Below are 26,321 nucleotides of genomic sequence, written 5' to 3' on the forward strand. Positions count from 1 at the left end.
CAACTCTGGCTATTACCACTCCCTTTCCTAACACTATGGATCGCTGAGTGTAAACGGTGGTAAAAAAGAAAAGACAACTTTAAAGTAATTTATATTTGAATAATGCTTGATAGTTTTACAATCATATTTTTCATTATAAGGGTAATAAAACTGCATAAAATAAAAGAGGTAAATAAGACCATCCTTACTCTCACCTTTCCACTTAATTACATCATTTGGATTTATCTTTTCTGGCCTTGTTTTATGCTAAACAAGGTATAAGTACAGTTTTGCCTTCAGCTTTTATATTTTACATTGGACGACTCAACCAGTCTTTTTCATGGTTTTATGATAGTCCGTGTATGGATGTTCTGTAGTGAAATTATACACTTTCTCATTGTTGAACACTTAGGCTTTTTTAAATTTTTTGCCCCTAGAAATAGTAGTGTACTAGACATGTTGTACATATGTCTACTTGAATACTTCGGATTTCTCTCTTTGGATTGATTTTTACTCTCTTAGGATTTCAATTTTCAGACTGATTTTTTCAAAAAACACTGAGCCCAAGTGTGTAAGCATTTTTATGACTTTTGTTAACAAATTACTTTTACTTATCCACCAGCTAAATATGAGAAAACAAGTATCACTCTATTTTCAGTTATTTCAAAGACAATAATTCTACCATTGAATAAAAATTGTTCATTTAAAAAAACAAATGTTAATACCTCATTGTTGTTTAGTTTTGCATTTTTTATTTTCTCTATATTCTGGGTATTGTCTTTTCCCTGAACTGGCTGTTCATAGGTTTGCCTGTTGGAATCATAGTGTTTTCCTCATCATTTTGTATAAATTTTTCCCATGTGTTGCAAATAATTCTTGCAAACACCTTTTCGATGGTGTATTGCTAGCTTTTAAATCTATTTTTAAATATGATCTTTGTCATAGGAAGTGGTATGCAAGAGCTAACGTTTTTTAAATGGAGATAAGATTTATCTGAAGGTCATTTTTAACCCAGTGATATTCTTAATGTAACATAGAGTCATATAAAGCACTTATGAACACATATTTCCCCAGAGACACCACATTTTGAATGGTCAACAGTTAGGCTGGTCTACTCATTTTTCCCCCAAAGTCTTGCTCTCTTGTGTCTTCTATTCTGAGCATCCGCTTCATTTCTCTACAAAGACTTTGTTTATGCTCAGTAGCTACTTTTCCTCTTTTGAATTCATTTAGCTTCAGTTGACTCTGTCCATGGTGTATCTCGTATTGTTATTTTAATTGCCTTCTGTGTGGTATGTTTTGTCTCCTTAACTAGAACATAAACTTTTGAACATGAAGTCATAGCTTATTGCCTGTTTACATCTTCCACAGTGCATGGCTGCCTGAAAAATGACCTGCCAAATTGGGAGCAACCAGTGTTGCATGTGAGACTAAATAGCAGATTATAGAGAGGGAACCACGAGACAACAAAGTTTTCAGAAATCCAGATAAAGGAATCTTATTTTAAAATTAATTTTCCATATTAGAATTTAAAGCTAGTGCCATTAGAAACATCTCTGGCTAGTGGAAGGTAGTATAATCATACTATCACACAAAGGCAAATAAACTGGATTCCTTCTACATCTCTGGGGACAGGTGTGCTCCTGATCATGTTGGAGAAACTGAGGCAGCTTACCAGACTTTCATTTAGGCTTATTATAGGCATCCTCATAGAAGTTCTTATCCTCCGTGGTCTTAACAATTGATTCTGTAGGCTGTTGATTCTAAAAATGGAGATAGGAGTCAAAGTCTGAGACTGTTAATAAGGGTCAGATTTATAAAGCAGAGCTGGTGTCAGATCTGGTCTGTAGATCAGGGCATCTAGAACTGGGACTTCTGCCAGTGACAGCACTGTGTGGGGACCAAAACATTTTGTAAGGAGCCACTTTATGTTGTGTCAGCCTTTTTCATTATGTAAAGGTAAAGCTACAGTTCTGGGGTGGTAGTAGTAGGGCAAAGGTTTGAGGGGAGTAGGAAGGGAGCTGGCTCAGAAACATAGCCAAGATCTGACATCAGGGAGAAAAAAGAATTTACTACATAACACACTTTGTTGATCTCTGTATGTCTCAGTAGCTGATGTTTCTACCATTTAATGGACTGTCTCTTACTTTAACACTACTTCCTCTATGTTAGCAACCATCATGCAATCCTTTTCTTTAATTAAGGAAAAGCAGCATTTTGGGGCAAAGTGTACCGGGAGAGTACTAGCTTCCCTGGCTCTTCCCTCCATCCCCTCAAATATGCTATTAAGATGAATCCTACAGGCTTGTCAGCCTGCCAGGGCTAAGGAGAAAGATGGCTTAATCGGTAAGCTAGACGAAGCCATCTAATATTTTATCTTAAGTGTCTTACTCCTCTTTTTTTGTTTTTTAATTGTAATTTCCCTTTGTTATTTCCTAGTCTTCAGCAGCAACTGTGTTTGCGAGAATTAGAGGAGGTGACTGTGTCCATATATTTTTTTAGAAAATTAATATGGGGAGAGCAAAAGAGGTTTGGAGACGTAGTTTACAATGTTAAGAAGGGGTTAACAAAGAATAATAGACATTCTGTGTATGTATTGCTTGTTATATGTCAAATACTATGCAGTGTACTTCCCATTTCTTTAATCCCCATGTAGTCGCACTATATGAAATAGGCATTGTTATTATCCCTGTTTTATAGACAGGGAAAAAGTGATGCTCAGGCAGGTTGAGAAACTTGTCCAAGGTCACATGGCTAATATGTGATCGAACCAGGAGACAAACCAGAGAATTTCATGCTAGAGCCCATACTCTTAGCCCCAAAGCTATTGGGTCAGGAGTTCTAGGTAACAAGCAACAACCAGGGAGGGTTTGAGGAAAAGCTTCCCCAGGAAGACTCCAAAATACTTAGGGAGAAAGTGAACTTCCTGCTTTTATGCAGAATGAGAACATTTGTGTTAAAGAAGAGTATTGGCCTCTTGAAGATCTGAGAACTTGGACACATTTGAGTTTAAGACGGACATGAGAAAAACACCTTCAACGTCCCCCATGGAACCTATAATCAACTTTCATTCAACATACACTCATGAGGAGAGTTTCGGGGGAAAGGGAGCATGTGTTTTGAGTTTGATGCCTACTTCTAATACAGCAAATAGACTTAACTGATGTAAAACATTTTTAACAATCAAATATACAATTTTCTGATGTATTTGTAGTAGATATTTCTCAGATTCTGGGCATGATAATCAACATCTCCTGGAAAAATACAACCAGCTTGGAAAAGACAAGAATTAAAAATAAATTCTCCCCGAAACTAATATGTCAAATATGCCTCAATTGGGCTCTTCTGGTGGCGCAGTGGTTAAGAATCTGCCTGCCAATGCAGGAGACATGGGTTTGAGCCCTGGTCTGGGAAGATCCCACATGCCGCGGAACCAATAAGCTCGTGTGCCACAACTACTGAGCCTGCACTGTAGAGCCCATGTGCCATAACTACTGAGCCTGTGTGCCACAACTACTGAGCCTGTGTGCCTAAAGCCTGTGCTCCCAACAAGAGAAGCCACCACAATGAGAAGCCTGCACACCACAACGAAGAGTAGCCCCCGCTTGCTGCAACCAGACAAAAGCCCATGTGCAGCAATGAAGACCCAACACAGCCAAAAATAAAATAAATAAATTTTAAAAATATGTCTCAATTTTAAAAAATAAAGTTTATTAAATAAATAAATAAACTCTCTACCCCACCTGGAACTCCCTAAAATCCAGTCTACAGGTAGGCTGGTGTAGATCTAGTGAGGTAGAGTCGTCCCTAGGTATTGGCAGGGGATTGGTCCCAGGACCACATTCCCTCTTCCCACAAGTACCAAAATCCATGGATGCTTAAGTCTCTTATATAAAGTGGCATAGTACAGTATGCACCCACTATCCATGGGTTCCGTGTTCTAGGATATGGAGGGCTGACTGTACTTTCACTCTATTTCTCAGTTTACCTGAGTACCTGTCTCTTCTTGAGGGTGTTCTTCATTTGTTCTGCTTGCAGCTGCTTCAAAAAAGACTGTGTTAGTTCAAGCACTGAAACAAAGGACTGTATCAAATAGTACGACTCTCAAAGTCAACCATGTTCAAGTCACTTACACCCAGGACATGTGATCTGAAATTGGTGGTAATTTTGACTGGTAGCAAGTGGGGTCACTTTTCAAAAAAGGGATTAAAAGTCCTCTATTATAAAGATTGTGTAACAATTGTGCAGAAGGTTTGGAAAGTAGAGAGACAAAATCATCTATTGTCCCACCATCCCCAAAATACTTTTATATTAATATCTATCGAGCATGCCAGGCCCATTGGTAAGCAATAGGGATACATAAGAAAACAAACGAGTTATGATCCATGCCCTCTTGGAGCAGATGGGCCAGCAAAAAAAAATACAAAATGGGAAAATAGGATTGTGTGCATAGCGGGCTATGGGAGCACACAGGAGAGTGAAGTGTTGTGAATTTGGAATGTATCAGTGATGCTGAGATTTGAAGAATAAGAAGTTAGCTCCGTGGAATGGGGAGATGTGGGGAGAGGCATGTTTAGAAGTTCCAGGCAGAAGGAAAAGAAGGAATGTGCAAAAGTTCAGGAATGAGAAAACATGAGGTCTCCCAGATTATGTGAACCATTAGCTGTTTGGTATGGCTACGTTTTAGAGAGTGGGGAGGGGAGATGGCTGAAAAAAGAGAAGATGGTGAAGGTTTCAATACCATGTCCCATTTCTGCTTAATCTAAAGATGAGAGGAGACTCATGTGATGACAGTATTGTGTGTCCACATGGATTCAAAGGTATATAATTGTAACATAATAAAGATAAAATTTGTTTAATGTTAGCAACACAATGTTGTATCATTAGTATTTTTACTTGACATGTATCATTGGTCTTTTCCAAGTTACTACATGGGAAATTAATTGGTTAATGGTTATTTAGCATTTAATCATGTTGACTAATGTGTTAATTTAATTAACCATTCATTTATCATTAGCCATTTTGATAACTTCTACTTTTTATTTTTATAAATAATGCTCAATTACCCTTATCACATTTTTTGATTTATTTCTTTACAATAAATGTCTAGAAATTATATTATTAATTAATTTTTTATTGAGGTATAATTGACATTATAAAAATTATATTATTTAGGCAAAGGATATAAAAACCTTTACGGCTTTTGGAATCTTGTGATAAATTTATTTCATCAATTAGTGCTGGTATCAAGGTAAGAATGTATATCAGATTCACAACATTTTTTTTGAGCATTAGGCATTATAATTCTTTAAAAATCTCACTAATTAAACAGAGCAATATTTAATTTCTGTTTCTATAAATGTTAGTAGTGTTGAACTTTTTTACATTTTGTTTTCAATGTAACTTTTCTTCCATGAATTGTCCTTTGCTGACCTCTTGATTGGTAATATTTTTATTGACACAGAATTTTAAAATTAATTTCTATATTTCTAAATTTAGAACTATGTCTCTTTCAGTGAAATGATAAATATTAAATTATATTACTATTTATTCAATAATTTAATTATTTACCAGTTAATTTTTAAATCTACCTCAAACTCATTTTCTAAATTTGAATCAATGACTTAATAGTATTTATTAAATAATCATTTATGTTCTGATTCAACTTTATTCATGCAAAATTTGTATGAATAGGCTTTATATTAAGGTTATTTATTGGGTCCCTGAACCAAGATGACAGAGTAGAAGGGCGTGCTCTCACTCCCTCTTGTGAGAACACCGGAATCACAACTAGCTGCTGGAAAATCATCGATAGGAAGACATTGGAACTCACCAAAAAAGATACCCCCACATCCAAAGACAAAGGAGAAGCCACAATGAGAGGGTAGGAGGGGCACAATCACAGTAAAATCAAATCCCATAACTGCTGGGTGGGTGACCCACAGACTGGAGAACACTTATACCACAGAAGTCCACCCACTGGAGTGAAGGTTTTGAGCCCCATGTCAAGCTTTCCAACCTTGGGGTCCGGCAACAGGAGGAGGAATTCCTACAGAATCACACTTTGAAGGCTAGTGGAATTTCACTGCAGGACTTCAACACGACTAGGGGAAACAGAAACTCCACACTTGGAGGGCACACACAAAGTAGTGTGCACATCGGGACCCAGGGGAAGGAGCAGTAACCTTAGAGGAGACTGAACCAGACCTACCTGCTAGTGTTGGAGGGTCTCCTGCAGAGGTGGGAGGTGGCTTCGTTTCACGTGGGGACAAGGACACTGGCAGCAGAAGCTCTGGGAAGTACTCCTTGGTGTGAGCCCTCCCAGAGTCCACCATTAGCACCACCAAAGACCCCAGGTAGGCTTCAGTGTTGGGTTGCCTCAGGCCAAACAACCAACAGGGAGGGAACCCAGCCCCACCCATCAGCAGACAAGTGGATTAAAGTTTTACTGAGCTCTGCCCACCAGAGCAACAGTCAGCTCTATCCACCACCAGTCCCTCCCATCAGGAAACTTGCACAAGCCTCTTAGATAGGCTCATGCACCACAGGGCAGACAGCAGAAGCAAAAAGAACTACAGTCCTGCAGCCTGCGAAACAAAAACCACATTCACAGAAAGATACACAAGATGAAAAGGCAGAGAGCTATGTACCAGATGAAGGAACAAGAGAAAACCCCAGAAAAACAACTAAATGAAGTAGAGCTAGGCAACCTTCCAGAAAAAGAATTCAGAATAATCATAGTGAAGATGATCCAGGACCTCTGAAAAAGAATGGAGGCAAACATCAAGAAGATGCAAGAAATGTTTAACAAAGAGTTAGAAGAATTAAAGAACAGACAAACAGAGAAGAACAATGAAATAAATGAAATGAAAACTACACTAAAAGGAATCAATAGCAGAATAACTGAGGCAGAAGAACGGATAAGTGACCTGGAAGACAGAATGGTGGAATTCACTGTCATGGAACAGGATAAAGAAAAAAGAATGGAAAGGAATGAAGACAGCTTAAGAGACCTCTGATACAACATTAAATGCGACAACATTCGCATTATAGGGGTCCCAGAAGGAGAAGAGACAGAGAAAGGACCCAAAAAAATATTTGAAGAGATTATAGTCGAAAACTTCCCTAACATGGGAAAGGAAATAGCCACCCAAGTCTAGGAAGTGCAGTGAGTCCCATACAAGATAAACCCAAGGAGAAACACGCCAAGACACATAGTAATCAAATTGGAAAAAATCAAAGACAAAGAAAAGTTATTGAAAGCAACAAGAGAAAAATGACAAATAACATACAAGGTAACTCCAATAAGGTTAACAGCTGATTTCTCAGCAGAAACTCTACAAGCCAGAAGGGAGTGGCATGATATACTTAAAGTGATGAAAGGGAAGAACCTACAACCAAGATCACTATACCCAGCAAGGATCTCTTTCAGATTTGATGGAGAAATCAAAAGCTTTACAGAAAAGCAAAAACTAAGTGAATTCAGCACCACAAAATCAGCTCTAAAACAAATGCTAAAGGAACTTCTCTAAGTGGGAAACACAAGAGGAGAAAAGGACCCACAAAACAAACCCCAAACAATTAACAAAATGGTCATAGGAACATACATGTTGATAATTACCCTAAACATGAATGGATTAAATGCTCCAACCAAAAGACACAGGCTTCCTGAATGGATACAAAACCAAGACCCATCTATATGCTCTCTACAAGAGACACACTTCAGACCTAGGGACACATACAGACTGAAAGTGAGGGGATGGAAAAAGATATTCCATGCATATGGAAATCAAAAGAAAGCTGGAGTAGCAATACACATATCAGATAAAATAGATTTTAAAATAAAGAATGTTACAAGAGACAATGAAGGACACTACATAATGATCAAGGGATCAATCCAAGAAGAAGATATAGCAATTATAAATATATATGCACCTAACATAGGAGCACCTCAGTACATAAGGCAACTGTTAACAGCTACAAAAGAGGAAATTGACAGTAACACAATAATAGTGGGGAACTTTAACACCTCACTTACACCAATGGACAGGTCATCCAAACAGAAAATTAATAAGGAAACACAAGCTTTACATCACACAATAGACTAGATAGATTTAATCGATATTTATAGAACATTCCAGCGAAAAACAGCAGATTACACTTTCTTCTCAAGTGCTCATGGAATCTTCTCCAGAATAGATCATATCTTAGGTAACAAATCAAGCCTTGGTAAATTTAAGAAAATTGAAATCGTATCGAGTGTCTTTTATGACCACAACTCTATAAGACTAGATATCAATTACAGGGAAAGAAATGTAAAAAACAGAAACACATGATTAAATGAGGCTAAACAATATGTTACTAAATAACCAAGAGATCACTGAAGACATCAAAGAGGAAACCAAAAAATACCTAGAGACAAATGACAAAGAAAACACAATGATCCAAAACCTATGGGATACAGCAAAAGCAGTTCTAAGAGGGAAGTTTATAGCTATACAAGCCTACCTGAAGAAACAAGAAAAATCTCAAATATACAATCTAAACTTACACCTAAGGAACTAGAGAAAGAAGAACAAACAAAACCCAATGTTAGCAGAAGGAGAGAAATCATAAAGATCAGAGCAGAAATCAATGAAATAGAAACAAAGAAAACAACAGCAAAGATCAATAAAACTAAAAGCTGGTTCTTTGAGAAGATAAACAAAATTTGTAAACCATTAGCCCGACTCATCAAGAAAAAGAGGGAGAGGACTCAAATCAATAAAATTAGAAAGGAGAAGTTACAACAGACATTGCAGAAATACAAAGCATCCTAAGAGACTACTGCAAGCAACTCTATGCCAATAAAATGGACAACCTGGAAGAAATGGACAAATTTTTAGAAAGGTATAACCTTCCAAGACTGAACTAGGAAGAAATAGAAAATATGAACACAGCATTCACAAGTAATGAAATTGAAACTGTTATTAAAAATCTTCCAACAGGGCTTCCCTGGTGGCGCAGTGGTTGAGAGTCCGCCTGCCGATGCAGGGGACACGGGTTCGTGCTCTGGTCCGGGAGGATCCCACATGCCGCGGAGCGGGTGGGCCCGTGAGCCATGGCTGCTGGGCCTGCGTGTCCGGAGCCTGTGCTCCGCAACAGGAGAGGCCACAACAGTGAGAGGCCTGCGTACCGCAAAAAAAAAAAAAAAAAAATCTTCCAACAAACAAAATTCCAGGACCAGATGGCTTCACAGGTGAATTCTATCAAACATTTAGACAAGAGCTAACACCCATCCTTCTCAACTCTTCCAAAAAATTGCAGCAGAAGAAACACTCCCAAACTCATTCTATGAGGCCACCATCACCCTGATACCAAAACCAGACAAAGATACTACAAAAAAAGAAAATTACAGACAAATATCACTGATGAATATAGATGCAACAATACTCAACAAAATACTAGCAAACAGAATACAACAACACATTAAAGGGATCATACACCATGATCAAGTGGGATTTATCCCACGGATGCAAGGATTCTTCAATATATGCAAATCAATCAATGTGATACACCATATTAACAAATTGAAGAATAAAAACCATTTGATCATCTCAATAGATGCAGAAAAAGTTTTTGACAAAATTCAACACCAATTTATGATAAAAACTCTCCAGAAAGTGGGCATAGAGGGAACCTACCTCAACATAATAAAGGCCATATACGACAAACCCACAGCAAACATCATTCTCAATGGCGAAATTCTGAAAGCATTTCCTCTAAGATCAGGAATAAGGCAAGGATGTCCACTCTCACCATTATTATTCAACATAGTTTTGGAAGTCTTAGCCATGGAAATCAGAGAAGAAAAAGAAATAAAATAATACAACTTGGAAAAGAAGAAGTAAAATTGTCACTGTTTGCAGATGATATGACACTATACGTAGAGAATCCTAAAGATTCCACCAGAAACCTACTAGAGCTAATCAATGAATTTGGTAAAGTTGCAGGATACAAAATTAATACACAGAAATCTCTTCCATTCCTATACACTAATGATGAAAATTTGAAAGAGAAACTAAGGAAACACTCCCATTTACCACTGCAACAAAAAGAATAAAATACTTAGGAGTAAACCTGCATAGGGAGACAAAAGACCTGTATGCAGAAAGGTATAAGACACTGATGAAAGAAATTAAAGATGATACCAACAGATGGAGAGATATACCGTGTTCTTGGATTGGAACAATCAATATTGGGAAGATGACTATACTACCCAAAGCAATTTACAGATTCAATGCAATCCCTATCAAATTACCAATGGCATTTTTTATAGAACTAGAACAAAAAATCTTAAAATTTGTATGGAGATACAAAAGACCCCGAATAGCCAAAGCCGTCTTGAGGAACAAAAATGTAGCTGGAGGAATCAGACTCCCTGACTTCAGACTATACTAGAAAGCTGCAGTAATCAAGACAATATGGTACTGGCATGAAAACAGAAATATAGATCTATGGAACAAGATAGAAAGCTCAGAGATAAACCCACGCACCTATGGTTAACTAATCTATGACAAAGGAGGCAAGGATATACAATGGAGAAAAGACAGTCTCTTCAGTAAGTGGTGATGGGAAAACTAGACAGCTACATGTAAAAGAATGAAATGAGAACACTCCCTAACACCATATACAAATAAACTCAAAATGGATTAGAGACCTAAATGTAGGACCAGACACTATAAAACTCTTAGAGGAAAATATAGGAAGAACACTCTTTGACATAAATCACAGCAAGATCTTTTTTGATCCACCTCCTAGAGTAATGGAAATAAAAACAAAAATAAACAAATGGGACCTAATGAAACTTAAAAGCGTTTGCACAGCAAAGGAAACTACAAACAAGACCAAAAGACAACCCTCACGATGGAAGAAAATATTTGCAAATGAATCAATGGACAAAGGATCAATCTCCAAAATATATAAACAGCTCATGCAGCTCAATATTAAAAAAACAAACAACCCAATCCAAAAATGGGCAGAAGACCTAAATAGACATTTCTCCAAACAAGACATACAGATGACCAAGAAGCACATGAAAAGCTGCTCAACATCACTAATCATTAGAGAAATGCAAATCAAAACTACAATGAGGTGTCGCCTCACACCAGTTAGAATGGGCATCATCAGAAAATCTGCAAACAACAAATGCTGGAGAGAGTGTGGAGAAAAGGGAACTCTCTTGTAATGTTGGTGGGAATGTAAATTGATACAGCCACTATGCAGAACAGTATGGAGTTTCCTTAAAAAGCTAAAAATAGAATTACCATATGATCCATCAACCTCACTACTGGGCATATACCCAGAGAAAACCATGATTCAAAAAGACATCTGCAGCCCAATGTTCATTTCAGCACTATTTACAATAGCCAGGTCATGGAAGCAACCTAAATGCCCATCGACAGCTGAATTGATAAAGAAGATGTGGTACATATATACAACGGAATATTACTCAGCCATAAAAAGGAACGAAATTGGGTCATTTGTGGAGACATGGATGGATCTAGAGACTGTCATACAGACTGAAGTAAGTCAGAAAGAGAAAAACAAATATCGTATATTAACGCATATATGTGGAACCTAGAAAAATGGTACAGATGAACCAGTTTGCAGGGCAGAAATAGACACACAGATGTAGAGAATAAATGTATGGACACCAAGGGGGAAAGCTGTGTGGGGTTGGGGGGTGGTGTGATGAATTGGGCGATTGGGATGGACATGTATACACTGATGTGTATAAAACGGATGACTAATAAGAACCTGTTGTATAAAAAAATTTTTAAAAAATAATAAAGTTATTCATTTAGTCACATGATTTATATCTCTGTTGTTCAGACAGTGCAACAATATTTTCATTATTACTGCTATATAAAATATTTTAACTTTTGGGATGAATTAGGAATTCCCTCATTAATTACTTTTATACACAAATAATGTGTATAATATATAATACTATTATATGTGTTTGTTTTTATAGATTAAATATTAAAATTTCTAATAACTTAGATGTTCTCGGTTTTAATTCACACATTGGATATCAAATATGGCAGTTAAAAGGATTCCTCAGTACTCTAGGTAGAATGCATACAAGTTTCCAAATACATATAGGAGTATTTTACAAAAGGAAAGTAAGTTCCCAATTGCTCAAAGAAATCTAACATACCTGATGCTACAGGATGAGCACGTTTACGTGAAGTTATATACTTTCTAGCGTTCCACCTGAATTTTTTTGAATCAATCGCAGTTCGAACAATTGTTACCTTTGTGAAATCTTCAGTGCCTTGTATCTGAAAGTTGACAGATTACAAGCTATATCATACAGTTGAATGTTTCTGTTAGGCTACTATCTCAGACCCTCTCTAAATATCTGGGCCTGAAAATTGACAGTAGCAATAGATATTAGATATCTTTAAATACCTGGATATGTTAGTTTTGTGAGAGTCAATATTCTACATACTTTCACTGATTTTTAATTATTTTGCTCATTTTTATTACAAATGAGAAAAATAATCGAGTTAATCATCAATGACCCTTTAAAATATCACCCAGAAAGTTTTTCTATGTGGCAGGAAGAAAGTTTGAAAATCAATGGATTTCAAGAAATCTTCCAACCTTGTGACTGTCTTCAATATGCTTTGAATAACATTGGTGCCCAAATTCACAGTGAGCAGAGTTTTATGCCTAGGAGAGTAGACAGAGTTGGGCAGGTTTGGGCTGCCTTGAGAATCTCTTACTTGGTCATCTAAATTCCCAACCAGCACCCCCCAACTAAGCTCTATTGTTATGTATTCAAGAATAGAGTTGGGGAGCACCATAGTTAAGAATAATGTTTTACTTCCTCTCACTTGGCATCAAATTGATGCTAGTGGCATCCACGTAGAAAATTTTCTTGTGACTGTTTCTCAGCTTAGAATTCCTCTTATTCCCACCTCAGTTTTTTCCTTGTGTCCCAAATCTACCTTTTAAGCACTTCTACCATAGCTGTAAATGTTTATTAATCTATTTATATGTTTCTTTTCGCTTGGTTGAGAGATCTCTTGAGGGCAAGCTTAAAGTCTCATTCATCTTGACCACTTTAGCATCTAGCACTGTTTCTGTCATAGTTGCTTTTAAAAAGTACCTGATTTAATTGACTCTAGGTCCCTCTTTCAAGTTACTTTCTTTAGCTGTATTTTATGTGTCCTCTGATTCCTCCTGACATGTGCCTCTCTTACTCTACACACACACAGACACACACATAATACAGTCTTACTTCTTTCTTTCTTCTCATGGCACAGCTTCTCATTTTAATTGGAAGGGTAACCCAACAGCTTAAATATGAGAAGTCCTTCATTTCTACATTCACTTTGAAAGTATCTGGGGAAATACCACTGGTACTCACTTCAGCATGGGACTGACAGAACATTTTTAGAGCACTGCTGTTACAGTCCAGAGAGAGTAGTCCTTCTGCAATATGTACATGAACTTAATAGGTCCTCTTTTGCTATTTACAGTTGCACCAAAATCTAAATGTGGTCAAAATGTATAGCTTGGCCCAATTCATTGACAGTGAATAGGAATAGCTTGGTGTTTGGGCTACCCAGTGCAAAAGCAATCAATTAATTTGGTGTGTGGTGTGTGTGTGTGTGTGTGTGTGTGTGTGTGTGTGTGTGTGTGTGTATGGAGGTGGTGGGGGAAAGGGAGAGAATGGGAAGGTGGAAAAGTGACAATTTTTCTAACATTAACACATTGGACAAATGGCATATTGACCTGAAGATTTGAATCAATATTTCTTTACCTGATGGCATGTTCTAGGAATTAAGAAAGGAGCCTTATAAGCTTTTCGTAACTGACAATCTTCCACAGCTCCATGAATGAGGATGACATAAATTACAGTTTCACCATAGATATCAGTTTTGGTGTTCTTCGGTATATTTTTTACATGAACGTTACAGAGTTTTAACTGCATCTTGTAATTCCAATCCTATAAGAAAAACACAATTTCATAGCCTATTGTTTATAAAGTTTAATATAAATTCCTAAATAGTTAATTTCTAACAAAACTTTAGGGCTATTTCACTCAGAGAGAAATACAATTTTATATAAACACCTCTTACCTCATAAGATAAATGTTCCCTGATTTTTTTGGCAGTAATAGAAAGTCCAAGTTTTAGCCACATTTTATATTCAATGTGAGGACAGAATTGTTCAAAAGCTTCATACAAGTGATGTTTGGGAATAAAGTATGCCTGGAAAGAAGAGGATATCAATTTTTTTAAGTCTTTTGTTGAATTTGTTCCAATATTGCTTGTTTTATGTTTTGGTTTTTTGGCCACGAGGCATGTGGGATCTTAGTTTCCCAACCTGGGATGGAACCCACACTCCCTGCATTGGGAGACGAAGTCTTAACCACCTGACTGCCAGGGAAGTCCCAGAGGATATCAGTTTAACATTTCATCCTGTGCACCCATGATTTAATGAAATGAGGTTTTCCCATTTATATATGTAACATTAAAGCTAATAATTTCAATTATATAGATTCATGTTATTTCCTGGAAACCTAATAAAATGTATCTATTTAGTAAATATTTGTGCAATCTTGTCATACACTAAGCACTAAAAGACTACATGATCCAATGAGAGGTTCTTTATTATTCTTACAGATTCTGAAAAAAATAGAAAACCAAGTATCAAAGATCATTTAACCTTTTCTAAAGACATAAGTATTTCTAAAAACACATTATTTGAGGGAAGCGAGTGCTTTGGTCAAATAAAATGCGGATACTAACAATGAACAGACTATTGGCTATTAGGAATAAGCTGCTATGAATACAGAAGACATTGTGTATGTTGGTTTTAATTTCTCTTAGTAAGTATCTATGAGTGGGGTTGCTGGGTAATAGGGTAAGTGTGTATTTAACCTTATGAGAAACTGCCAAACTGTTTTCAGATGAAGTTGTAACATTTTACCCTTTAACTAGCCATGTATGAGAATTTCAGTTGCTTCACATCCTTGCTAATACACTGTTCAGTTTTTTTATTTTTAGCCAATGTAGTAGGTGTGTAGTGATAACTTATCATGATTTTAATTTGCATTTCTCTGAGAGCTAATGATATTGATTATTTTCTTCATGTGTTTATGGGCAATTTGTATATTCTTTTGTGAAGTATCTGTTCAAATCCTTTGCCCAATTTTTAAAATTGAAGCATAGTTGATCTACAATATTATACTAGTTTCAGGTGTACAACATAGTGATCCAATATTATTATAGATTATACTCCATTTAAAGTTATTACAAAGTATTGACTCTATTCCCTGTACTGTGCAATATATTTTTGTAGCTTATTTATTTTATACATAGTAGTTTGTACCTCTTAATCCTCTACCCTTATTTTGTCCCAACCCCTTCCCTCTCCCTATTGGTAACCACTAATTTGTTTCCTGTATCTGTGAGTCCATTTCTGTTTTGTCATATTAATTTGTTTGTTTTCTTTTTTTACATTCCACATATAAGTGATAACTTATAGTATTTGTCTTTCTCTGACTTATTTCACTAAACGTAATACCCTCCAGGTCCAACCATGTTGTTGCAAATGGCAGAATTTCATTCTTTTTTTATGGCTTAGTAATATTACCATATATATGTATATAATATATATATATATATTACCACTTAGGTTGCTTCCATGTTTTGGCTGTTATAAATAATACTGCTGTGAACACTGAGGTACATGTATCTTTTCGAATTAATGTTTTCATTTTCTTCATATACCTATCCAAGAGCAGAATTCCTGGATTATATGGTAGCTCTATTTTTAGTTTTTAGGAACCTCCATACTGTTTTCCATAGTGGCACAAATTTACATTCCCACAAACAGTGTACTAGGCATCCCTTTATCCACATCCTCACCAACATTTGTTATTTGCAGACTTTTTTTTTTTTCACTTTTTGACCACACCTTGCAGTATGTGGGATCTTAGTTCCCCAACCAGGGATCAAACCTGGGGCCCCTACGGTGGAAGCACAGAGTCTTAAACACTGGACTGGCAGGGAAGTCCCATTGTTATTTGTAGACTTTTTGATGATAGACATTCTGACAGAGGTTTTATTACTTCATTAGGGATGGCAAAATGGAGATATTCTAATTCTGTCATTCTATATTTGTTAGCTGGAATTCTTCTACACAGAAGAATTTTTCATCATTTTTTTTTCTTTTTAGCTTCCTTGAAAGAGTTCATAGAGGAAAGGCAAGATAAATGTTTAATTTTTTCTTTTTTAAAAGAAGCAATCCAGAATTCCCTGGTGGTCCAGTGGTTAGGACTCCGGGCTTCCACTGCCAGGGGTCCGGGTTTGACCCTTGGTTGGGGAACTAATATCCCGCAAGCTGTGTAGCATGGCCAAAATATATATATATATATATATATATATATATATATATATATATATATATATATAGTAAAAAAATAATAAATAAAACACGGTCCTTTAAAAAAAAGAAGCAATCCATTTTCAGAGACATAAATTGATATCCTAGCAACCTTTATGGAATAAAAAAATAGGTGTCATTATCGACTTATGGGTTTTTATATATTTTGGAGGTTCAATTATTTACAGTCATTATTTTTTCTGAGTTCACATTAGGCCAGTGGAAGTCTCTGCTGCTTTGAGGATTTTGTCCTCAATTGTGTGTCAGGAAACTTCCGTCCACTTTGCTCAACTTTTCTAGTAATAAACCCCAGCTCTTTGACTTGTTCCCTTCCTTACCCTCCAAATTATGGTATTGATAGTTAACATATCCCATCTAATTTTCCCATGAGACATCTCATATAACCAGTTTTTCTGGTTAAATCCTTGTTTCAATATGGTAGGTTAATTTTACAAACCATTTTGTTAGGACATTATAGTGTGTTCATAAAATTTTATAACAAGTTTTATTTCTTTATCATCCTTATTTTTAAAAAAATTGTCGCTAGACTGTAAACATATACAAGTACAAAAATAACCTTAAATTTTGTACTAGATATTTAACAAAGTACAACAGTAAGACATTAGGTGATGTTTTCTGACCTCCACTACAGTTTTGCAGGTGGCAGAATATTTCATAGGTTCATTAGTCAAGCAGTTTAGCTCTCCTATTATTGCCCCACTGATCACAAAGTCTGTGTAAGTTATTTGGTAATCTTTCTCCTCTGACTCCCAGATTATTTGGTCAATTCCCAAACCTGGCTTTGATCTTTGAAGCTGTTCAGGAACAAAGAAAGAAAAAAAATACATAGGCCAGTTAATTTACCAAAACTATTTAATTTATGGCTTTTTCCCCCTTTGGTTTTAACAGTTTTAATATTTATATATTGTTTGAGAACACGTATTACTCATAACTTTTAAAGTGAATTTATTAAATTAGCAATGACTTGGAAAAAAAGCATTCTTAAATACTCTGATCTTTCTGATCCCACCTACTCACTCAACCTATACCTGTCTTAGAATGGCTAAAAGCCCAACTCAAACATAAGATAAATAACAATGTATATTATAACTTTCCATCTTAATGCTGATCCTTTGAGGTTTCTTGTTATCAATAGCAACGTATGACTTAAAGGTGATGGCTGGTATTATCATTGTGTCTGAGGAAGAAAATTGTTGTTTGGATAACAGCTGCTGTCCAAAAAAAGGAATAATGGAGTTCTTAACATTGAAAGGTATTTATTCTGTATTATGTAACTTTTTAACTAGTGCTCACAAGGGCATTTATAAATGTCTCTGCCTTACCTTTACCATGCCTGAAATAATTACATAAATTCCTTGGGGCTCATCACCTTCTTCAAATATATCATTTCCACAATCAAATGTTACAACTCTGGATCTTTCCTAAAAAATATCACCAAATACATAAGCCATAAATAATATTTTAGTGGTGATTGGAGTTTACATTTTTTAAAAAGTTGTACATTTTTAAAGTAAATGTTACTTTAAAATATCTGAAATTTTGTGTTAGTAATAAATTTGTAAGAGAAAATAGGAATTATGGCTAACAGAAGAAGGTGGATATTCACAGGTATATGTAATTTCAGATGGGGTGTTCATACGTAGATTAAAAAACAATCTAATCTAGGAATAAGAATGTAGTAGAAGGATGAAAATATTTCATTTGGATGAAAGATAGGACAGATAGAAGCTAATGGCACATATGTGTCTTATACATACTCATGCTCTAAACAGCTGATGAAGTAATAAAAAAATTCATTCATTCAAAATATTTTAAGCAGGTGAAAAAAACATAATTTGTCTTTTGTTACTTATTTGATATAGAAAAAGATGTTAATAGAACAGGTTAAATCTCTTTATTTGTTCATCCCACAAACACTTACTGAACACCCGCTATGTGAGATGCTACATGGTAGGAGTTGAGTATTCAAATGCTGGATGAGGTAAAAATTATAGTAGGGGAGAGAGATGTAAAGATAATAATTGTAATATAATGTAATGATGCTATAATAAAGATATACAGTAACAGTGGTGATTCCTTTGGTCTTCCAAACTCTGGATGGACCATAGGATGTTCTTCTACTGGTGGGGTATTTGACTCTAAAGCCTGCTTTTCAGAGTACCTGTGGTGGGGGTGTTTCCAGAGAAGCAATAAGCAGAGGAGGTTTTGGGGGAAAAAATGAAAGCAAAGAGCATTTCAAGATAAGTAAATAGCACTCACAGAGGAATGGACTTAAAGAACAGTATAAAGTTCTTGGGGTACCATGAGTGGTTCAGTATAAATAGATTATGGGGTATATGACACATGGGTAACAGAAAGTAAAGATGGAGAGGTAGGCAGGAGGCAGGTTGTGGGAGAACTTTGCATGTCATTCAAAGAGATTTTGATTTTATCCTACAGGTAATCAATGACATTTAGGTAATTTAAAACTGAAGAGTATCATGGTTAAATCTTTACCTTTTAAAATATCATTTGCTGATACGTTAGAGATAGTATTACTAGCAAATACAAATATTACCTGAATAAAGCTTATATAGTCTTGGTCTTTATCTAGCCATGGAATATGATAGAGTGCTTTGTCAACGGTAAGAGGTTTGTACATAGGTTGAAGATCAAGTATCTCTCTTTTTCTGGCCATTATTAACTAAAACCACAAAAGTTAAGAAAGGAGATGAACAAAATTGGTGTTCACAGAATGTTTAAAACAATTATGGTTTTATACTATTTCCTTTTCTTGCTCTTCTGAGATTTTTGTTCTTCCATGGAAACCTTCAACCTCTCCCGTTATAGCATTTTTCTATGTTATCATTATTCTGAAGTCACAGACTACTTTTAAAAGTAAATCTTATATGTCCATGCCACTCTCTCACTTCGTCCCAGCTACCAAATGTAAAATAGATAGCTAGTGGGAAGCAGCCGCATAGCACAGGGAGATCAGCTCGGTGCTTTGAGACCACCTAGAGAGGTGGGATAGGGAGGATGGGAGGGAGATGCAAGAGGGAGGAGATATGGGGATATATGTATATGTATAGCTGATTCACTTTGTTATAAAGCAGAAACTAAGAAAAATAAATAAATCTTTTACCGAAGTATAGCACATATGCAAAAAGTGCACAAATCATAATGTCCATCAAAGAACATTTACCACATGAAAATATCTGCGTAACCAGCACCCAGATTAAAAAATAAAACATTTATTGAACCCTAGAATCCTCCCTTATGTTCTCTTCTAGTCATTACTCCTACCCCAAATTAATCACTCTTTTTCTATTACCATAGTTTAGCTTTGTCTGGTTTTGAACTTTATCTGCATGAAATCAACGAGTATGTACTTAGTTGTGTCTGGTTTCATCTGCTCAACATTATGTTTCTGAGATTCATCTATAATGTTGCAAGGAGTAAACATTCATTCATTTCATTTTCACTGTTGTGTAGTATTATATTTTATGAATATACCACAGCTTTATTTATCTGTTGTTGATTGACATTTGGGCTGTTCCAGTTTTGGACTTTTGAAATGCTGCAGTGAATACTTGTTTGCTGTACATATGTACTCATTTCTGTTGTATATATGGTTATATAATCTAATTTCTGGGTCTTAAGATATGTATATGTCCAAATTTAGTAGATTCTGCCAAATAATTTTCCAAAGTGATTGCATCAGTTTATATTCCCACTCTAATGTTCCAGTTGCCGACACTTGGTATTGCCAGTATTTTTGTTTTTATTTTAATTTTAAGTATTCTGATGGTTGTGTATTTGTATTTACTTTTGGGTTTAATTTGCATTAAGCTTATGATGATGATATTTGGCATCTTTTCTTATGTTTATTGGCCTCTAGAATATTCTCTGTTAGGAAGTGCCTGTTCATATCTTTTGCTGATTTTTTTTTTAAAAAATGAATTTTCTGTCCTGTTCTTATTGATTTGTAAGATATTTTTATATATTCTGAACATGAGCACTTTTTTGGATATATTTATTTTGAAAATTTCCTCTACCTTTTTATGGATCATCTTTTCATTATCTTGTATCCTTTTTTGTCTCTCATTTTCTGCATTACTCTCTTCTTTTGTATTTAGTTGATTTTCTGTAGTGAAACACTTAAAACTCCTTTCTCATTTATTTATATGTAATTCTTTAGTTATTTTCTTTTCTATTACCACAGGGGTTACATTTAGCATCCTAGAATATAACACTCTAATTTGAATTTATAACAGTTTAACTTCCATAACATACAAAACTCTGCTCCTTTAACAGCTTCATCCCCACCCCTTGCAGTTGATGTCATAATATTACATCTTTATGTGTTGTCTGTCCAAAACACAAACTAAATATTTTTAAAAATGCATTCATCTCTTAAATATGACATTACAAGCCAAAGCTGTAATAATTCTAGCTTTTAGACTAATAATTACTTTAAAAATATATTACTCTCTTAAATCATGTAGAAAACAAAAAAAATGGAGTCAGATACAATTATTACAATAATACTAGCTTTAATAATTGCCCATGTATTTACCTTTACTGAGATTTTTATTTCTTCCTATGGGTTTGAGTTATTGTTCAGTGTCCTTTCATTTCAATCTTCATGACATGTTTTAGAATTTCTTTCAGGGCAGGTATAGTGGTAATGAACTCCCTCAGATTTTGTTTGTCTGAAAGTGTCTTAATTTCCCTCTCACTTCTAAGGACATTTTTGCTGGATATAGGATTCTTAGTTGACTATTTTTTCTTTTAGTACTTTGTATATATCAGCCCATTTTCTTCTGGTCTCCAAAGTTTCTGATGAGAAATCTGCTGATAATCTTATTGAGGATCCTTTGTATGTGATGAATTTTTTCTCTATTGCTGATTTCAAAATTCTCTCTTTATCTTTCAGCAATTTGATTACAATGTGCCTTGATGTGGGTCTATTTGAGTTCACCCTACTTGAAGTTCACTGAGCTTCCTGGATGTTAATATTCATGCCTTACATCAAATTTAGAAAGTTTTCAGCCAATATTTCTTTAAATTTCCTGTCTGTTCCTTTCTCTCTCTCTTGTCTTCTTGGGACATATACATTGCATGTGTTGGTCCACTTGATGGTATCTCACAGGTCCCTTAGACTCTGCTCACTTTTCTTCTATCTTTTACTTTCTATTCCTCAGATGCTATAATTTCCATGGTCCTGTTTTCAAGGAGACTTATTTTTTTTTATGCCTTTTAGTTCTTGCCATGTGGTGTTATACATATTTTACCTTAGGTTCATTCTTAAGGATTTAGAGTTTTTAATTGCTATTGTGAATACAATATTTTTCCACATTTTCTTTAGTTGTGGAATAATTTTGAAAGTTGATCTTGTTTCTGGAAACCCTATTGAATTATTTTATTGATCCTATATTATCAATTTTAAGTTAATTCTCTAGGGTTTTAGATTAAACAATCAATAGGAAATAACAGTTTTATTCTTTTTCCAAAACTTCCATCTCTCAAGTTCCTTTTATTTTTCTTCTTGATCTGGCTAAGACTTACAAGCACAGCATTCACTACCTGAAATGGTACTGTTCTGACTTTAATGGGAATAATTCTAAATGTTTTGCCATCTAATACAATGTTTGCTTCAGATTTTTAATAGATACTTTTTATCCAGTTAAGGATGTTACTTCTTTTATTAGCCTTTGAACATTCTGAATGAGAGTTGGATTTTATCAAATGACTTTTCTTCTTTGATCTCTTAATAAGTGAGTTATATAGCTATTTTGGGAGACAAAACCTTCTTAGTCATAGTGTATTATGCCAGATTCAACTAGCTACTATTGTGTTAAAAAGTTTTATATATGTATTCACAAGTATAATAACTTTTTTCCCCTTATACTATTCTCGATTTGGGGAATAAATTTTATACTTACAGAATGAGTTGGGACCCTCTCTAACTTTTTACATGTCACAGTACCATTTAAATAACTTAGAGAAAGGAAATGTAATTAATTCTTACCCTATAATTGAGTGTTCTTATAAATCATAGTTTTTATGGAAAAAGTAGTTTGAGTGTCACAGGTAACTCCCAGGAACATATTGATACCCAGTTTAGCCTAGGATGAGGAATAGTTTCATTATACCTTTAGTCTGGGTGTAAAGCATAGAAAGAAGTTGTCCCTCACTATGGCAAGAAAGGAAAGGGAAGTAGACCAATAGAACTGCAGGAAGGAAACTCTCTTTGATAGGTGCTTTTCTTTAGACAACTATTTTAAGTTATATATTTATATTGCAGGAATGGCCTATATTGGAAAGAGCCAAAAGTAGGTTTGATGATCATAAATAACTATATATCAAGTAAGTATATTTGTTTTGAAAATATTCTACCATACCTTATTAATTTCAAAACCTTCAATTTTATGAAGAATTCCTTTTAACCTGAAAACTTTAACAATTTCTCTAGCCAAACTGAGCATGACATTAATCTCCTCCTTTGTTTTCATAGTGACAGCGATTTCTGGGTGGTCATACTCTAAGTAGCCTGAAAAATAACAAAATATTTTCAGAGGAAATAGGACATTGCTTAAATATTTCATGTGGACAGTAAGCTAATATTTCTTCTTTAAACTCATGGAGTATAACCCTCACCACAGGGAAATGTATCTCTCCCTGAAGAGGTCTCTACAATCAATCAAAATTCACCAGTAGTTACAGAATTCTGCCTGACATTTTCTTGTTGGCAGCCCATACCTGTGTCTAAGCCCGTGAAGGACAGACAGCCCTAGTCCTAGGATCAAAATTATACTGAAACATCTATGCTGGACACTGAGAGGCTCTCCTGGGCTCTAGGTCTGGAGTTCATGACCCAATTTTTCATTCTGTTTAAATGAAGATTTCTGACTACAGACTGTGTGCTTAAATATGGCTTCTGATCAAGTTCTCTCACTCCTCCTGGGTCATTTCCACCTGTCCTGCCTGGGCATCTAGATCACTCATCTATGTTCTCCTGCCTGTCTGATGTGGATTCCTGGATGCCCATGAGAGTTTCATCCACTTAGGACTTTTTCTTGGTCATGACCTCTTGTCTGGCTTGACAACCATCTGCCATGCAAGATCTCTCATGCTTGGCCTCATTCCCAGGCTTGCTGTGTTCTTTTGTTGTCCACCATCTTGTACCAAACCCCCTTCTTCTCCATACATGTAAACACTGTGCTATAGGGATGTGTCTGTCTCACTCCCAGGATTTGTGCTGCACTAGGACCATGAATTGGTGTGATTCAGAGAACAGGCTGTTGTCACGTTTGGGCACTGAGTCTCCTAGCAGTCACATCAGCGATCTGTGAGGCTCTGTTCCGATTTCAACTCGTTTTAAAGCCTAAATTGTCAGATGGCAACTCTGTGGCAAACAGAGGAAAAAATAGCTTCTTTCCTTGTGTTGCTCAGGAAGGTATGTTTGGAAGAAAACAGAATTTATAAGGTCATAAAGACATGCATAACCATGGCATGCAAATGTGTTTTCTTTAAACAGAAATTAAGAGTCCTTCATTGTGGTATAAGGCAGAGAGAACAAATGTGGAGGGGTAATATTACACTATTCTCATCCAGCCAAAGATACGATCATGTTGATTGTTGAAGTTATTCATTTTATTATTGATAGTAAGTAGGTCTCCTCAAAGATCAGTTTTGTTATCAAAACCATTGCCTCTCTGAAGAAACGATGATAAGAGATGGTCATGTTAGATCTTTAGGGTGAGAGGTACCTACCTAGCTCTTCCATAGCATGTCCTGTATTCTTCGTTATCCTCCTTAATAACATCTACGGAACAAAAGAAATGTTTTGGGAAACAAAACTGTTATAAAATGTCTTTACATTTGCAACTGATGAATTTTTAACCTAAATTAATAACTTTAGGGCTTCCCTGGTGGTGCAATGGTTAAGAATCCGCCTGCCAATGCCAGGGACATGGGTTCAAGCCCTGGTCCGGGAAGATCCCACATGCTGTGGAGCAATTAAGCCCATGCTCCACAACTACTGAGCCTGCGTGCCACAACGACTGAAGCCCGTGTGCCAAGAGCCTGTACTCCGCAACAAGAGAAGCCACTGTGGTGAGAAGCCTGCGCACTGCAACGAAGAGTAGCCCCCACTCACTGCAACTAGGGAAAGCCTGCAAGCAGCAATGTAGACCCAACGCAGCCAAAAATAAATAAATAAACTGAATTAAAAAAATAACTTTAAAGAAAAATATGATGGGAAATTTTTCAGGAATTAGAATTGAATTTTGTGCAATGAATTTTATTTTACTCTAGCAAGAGTGGTGGAGAGGATAAGAAGCGGCATTACCTAGGCTAATTTTGAGAAGCCTAAAGGTAAGTCATATATTTTTTCTTAAAGTAACTTACTTTAGGATATTATTGATTCTGAAAACTGCAGGCATGCTAGTACTCTCCCATTCAATTTTTGATAGCCTCCAAATTTCGGAAACAGGTGTGGCTTTCAACCTTAAATGAGATAGAAGTTTTAACCAAACTATGTGGGAGCAGAAATGAGGACTGAAACTGGCCAATATCTTAGAGATTCAAGTCCTTCTGTATTTTTTACTGTGTATCCTCAATATGAGTGGTTATAAAGGTAATAAAATGCAGCAAAATAGTTTTATAGTTACAGGTGGTGAAGAGAGAAAAGATACAGCTCTCTGTATTCAACTACATATTGAGTGTCAATGTTCTCAACTACAAAGCTTTGGACATATAGCATATAGAATATAGCATTCAGGGCTTCCCTGGTGGCGCAGCGGTTGAGAGTCCGCTTGGCGATGTAGGGGACACGGGTTCGTGCCCCGGTCTGGGAAGATCTCACATGCCGCGGAGCGGCTGGGCCCGTGAGCCATGGCCTCTGAGCCTGCACGTCCGGAGCCTGTGCCCCGCAACGGGAGAGGCCACAACAGTGATAGGCCCGCGTACAGCAAAAAAAAAAAAAAAAAAAAAAAAAAAAAGACTATAGCATTCAAATGTTCTAAATTATCTTGAAAGGTGACTGCTTAATTCCACATAGCTGGCAAATTTGTGGGGACATATAATCTGCCTAATTGAGAAAATGAAAAATAAGGTCTAGAACTTAGGCCCTAGCATTCTCTTTGCTGTTTATTAGCTATGTGTGTGACTTTGGCATAATCATTTAACCTCTCTTGGCTTCATTTTTCTCTTCTGTATAATGAGAGAATTAGATGTGATTTCCCTCTAAGTAAGTTATTGGTACTCCTTTCCATTTGCCATATCCCCATCCTTTACTTCTTTCATTATTTACTGTGGGAAAATCAGGGATATAGAGAAATAGAAGGAGCCTTTGGGAATTATGAGGAAGGTCCGTTGGCTCAACCCTGCCATCACTTATCGTCCTCCAATATTTCCTATTTAATGCATCTGTAGCCTGACAGATCCTGGAACTTGCATTGAGAGAAGCTGACCGCTGCACACAGGTTTCATGACAGCTCCACAAGGACAAAAGGATGTGCTCCAAGAGCCTCATAACTTGTTAATATGGCATAGACACTTCAGTAAGGAGCCTTTTGAGTAATCTAAATGTTGATCAGTTTCAGTTTTTACAGACAATTCTTAGCAAACCAGGAATCAAAGGTCATATATAGACAGAAGACATGATGGGTGAGGGAGACTGAGGGGTGAGGAACATAAACCATTTTCTTAGTATTTAAAGTTTTCCTCACCTGTTTAATCTGTTTAGAACTTGCAATCTTATCAATTATAGTCATTATGTCTGCTTCACCTTGGATATATCCTTTTAGTATAGCATACTTAAAGGACAGCTGATGACTCATCTTTTTATCTAATATCTGCAGCAACTTTGGTGTTACGAGCTAAAAAAC

General features: G+C 35.9%; 1 protein-coding gene across 1 annotated transcript in view; it reads right to left on the minus strand.

Annotated features, from left to right (window-relative positions):
• Positions 1-26,321, minus strand: part of SLC9C1 (solute carrier family 9 member C1) — a gene marked incomplete at its 3' end in the record, with an annotated part of 110,783 nt that overhangs the window by 14,096 nt on the left and 70,366 nt on the right. The window contains exons 17-25 of the mRNA XM_082839250.1: positions 26,163-26,312; positions 24,205-24,256; positions 22,833-22,981; positions 19,004-19,129; positions 17,769-17,867; positions 17,067-17,240; positions 14,115-14,246; positions 13,796-13,981; positions 12,182-12,305 (exon numbers count right to left, since the gene is read on the minus strand). Coding sequence (XP_082695376.1) covers positions 12,182-12,305; positions 13,796-13,981; positions 14,115-14,246; positions 17,067-17,240; positions 17,769-17,867; positions 19,004-19,129; positions 22,833-22,981; positions 24,205-24,256; positions 26,163-26,312 — 1,192 coding nt within the window. The remainder of the gene's footprint in view (positions 1-12,181; positions 12,306-13,795; positions 13,982-14,114; positions 14,247-17,066; positions 17,241-17,768; positions 17,868-19,003; positions 19,130-22,832; positions 22,982-24,204; positions 24,257-26,162; positions 26,313-26,321) is intronic.

Source organism: Leucopleurus acutus (assembly GCF_964270905.1).
Source record: "Leucopleurus acutus genome assembly, chromosome: 5".
Taxonomy (NCBI): domain Eukaryota; kingdom Metazoa; phylum Chordata; class Mammalia; order Artiodactyla; family Delphinidae; genus Leucopleurus; species Leucopleurus acutus.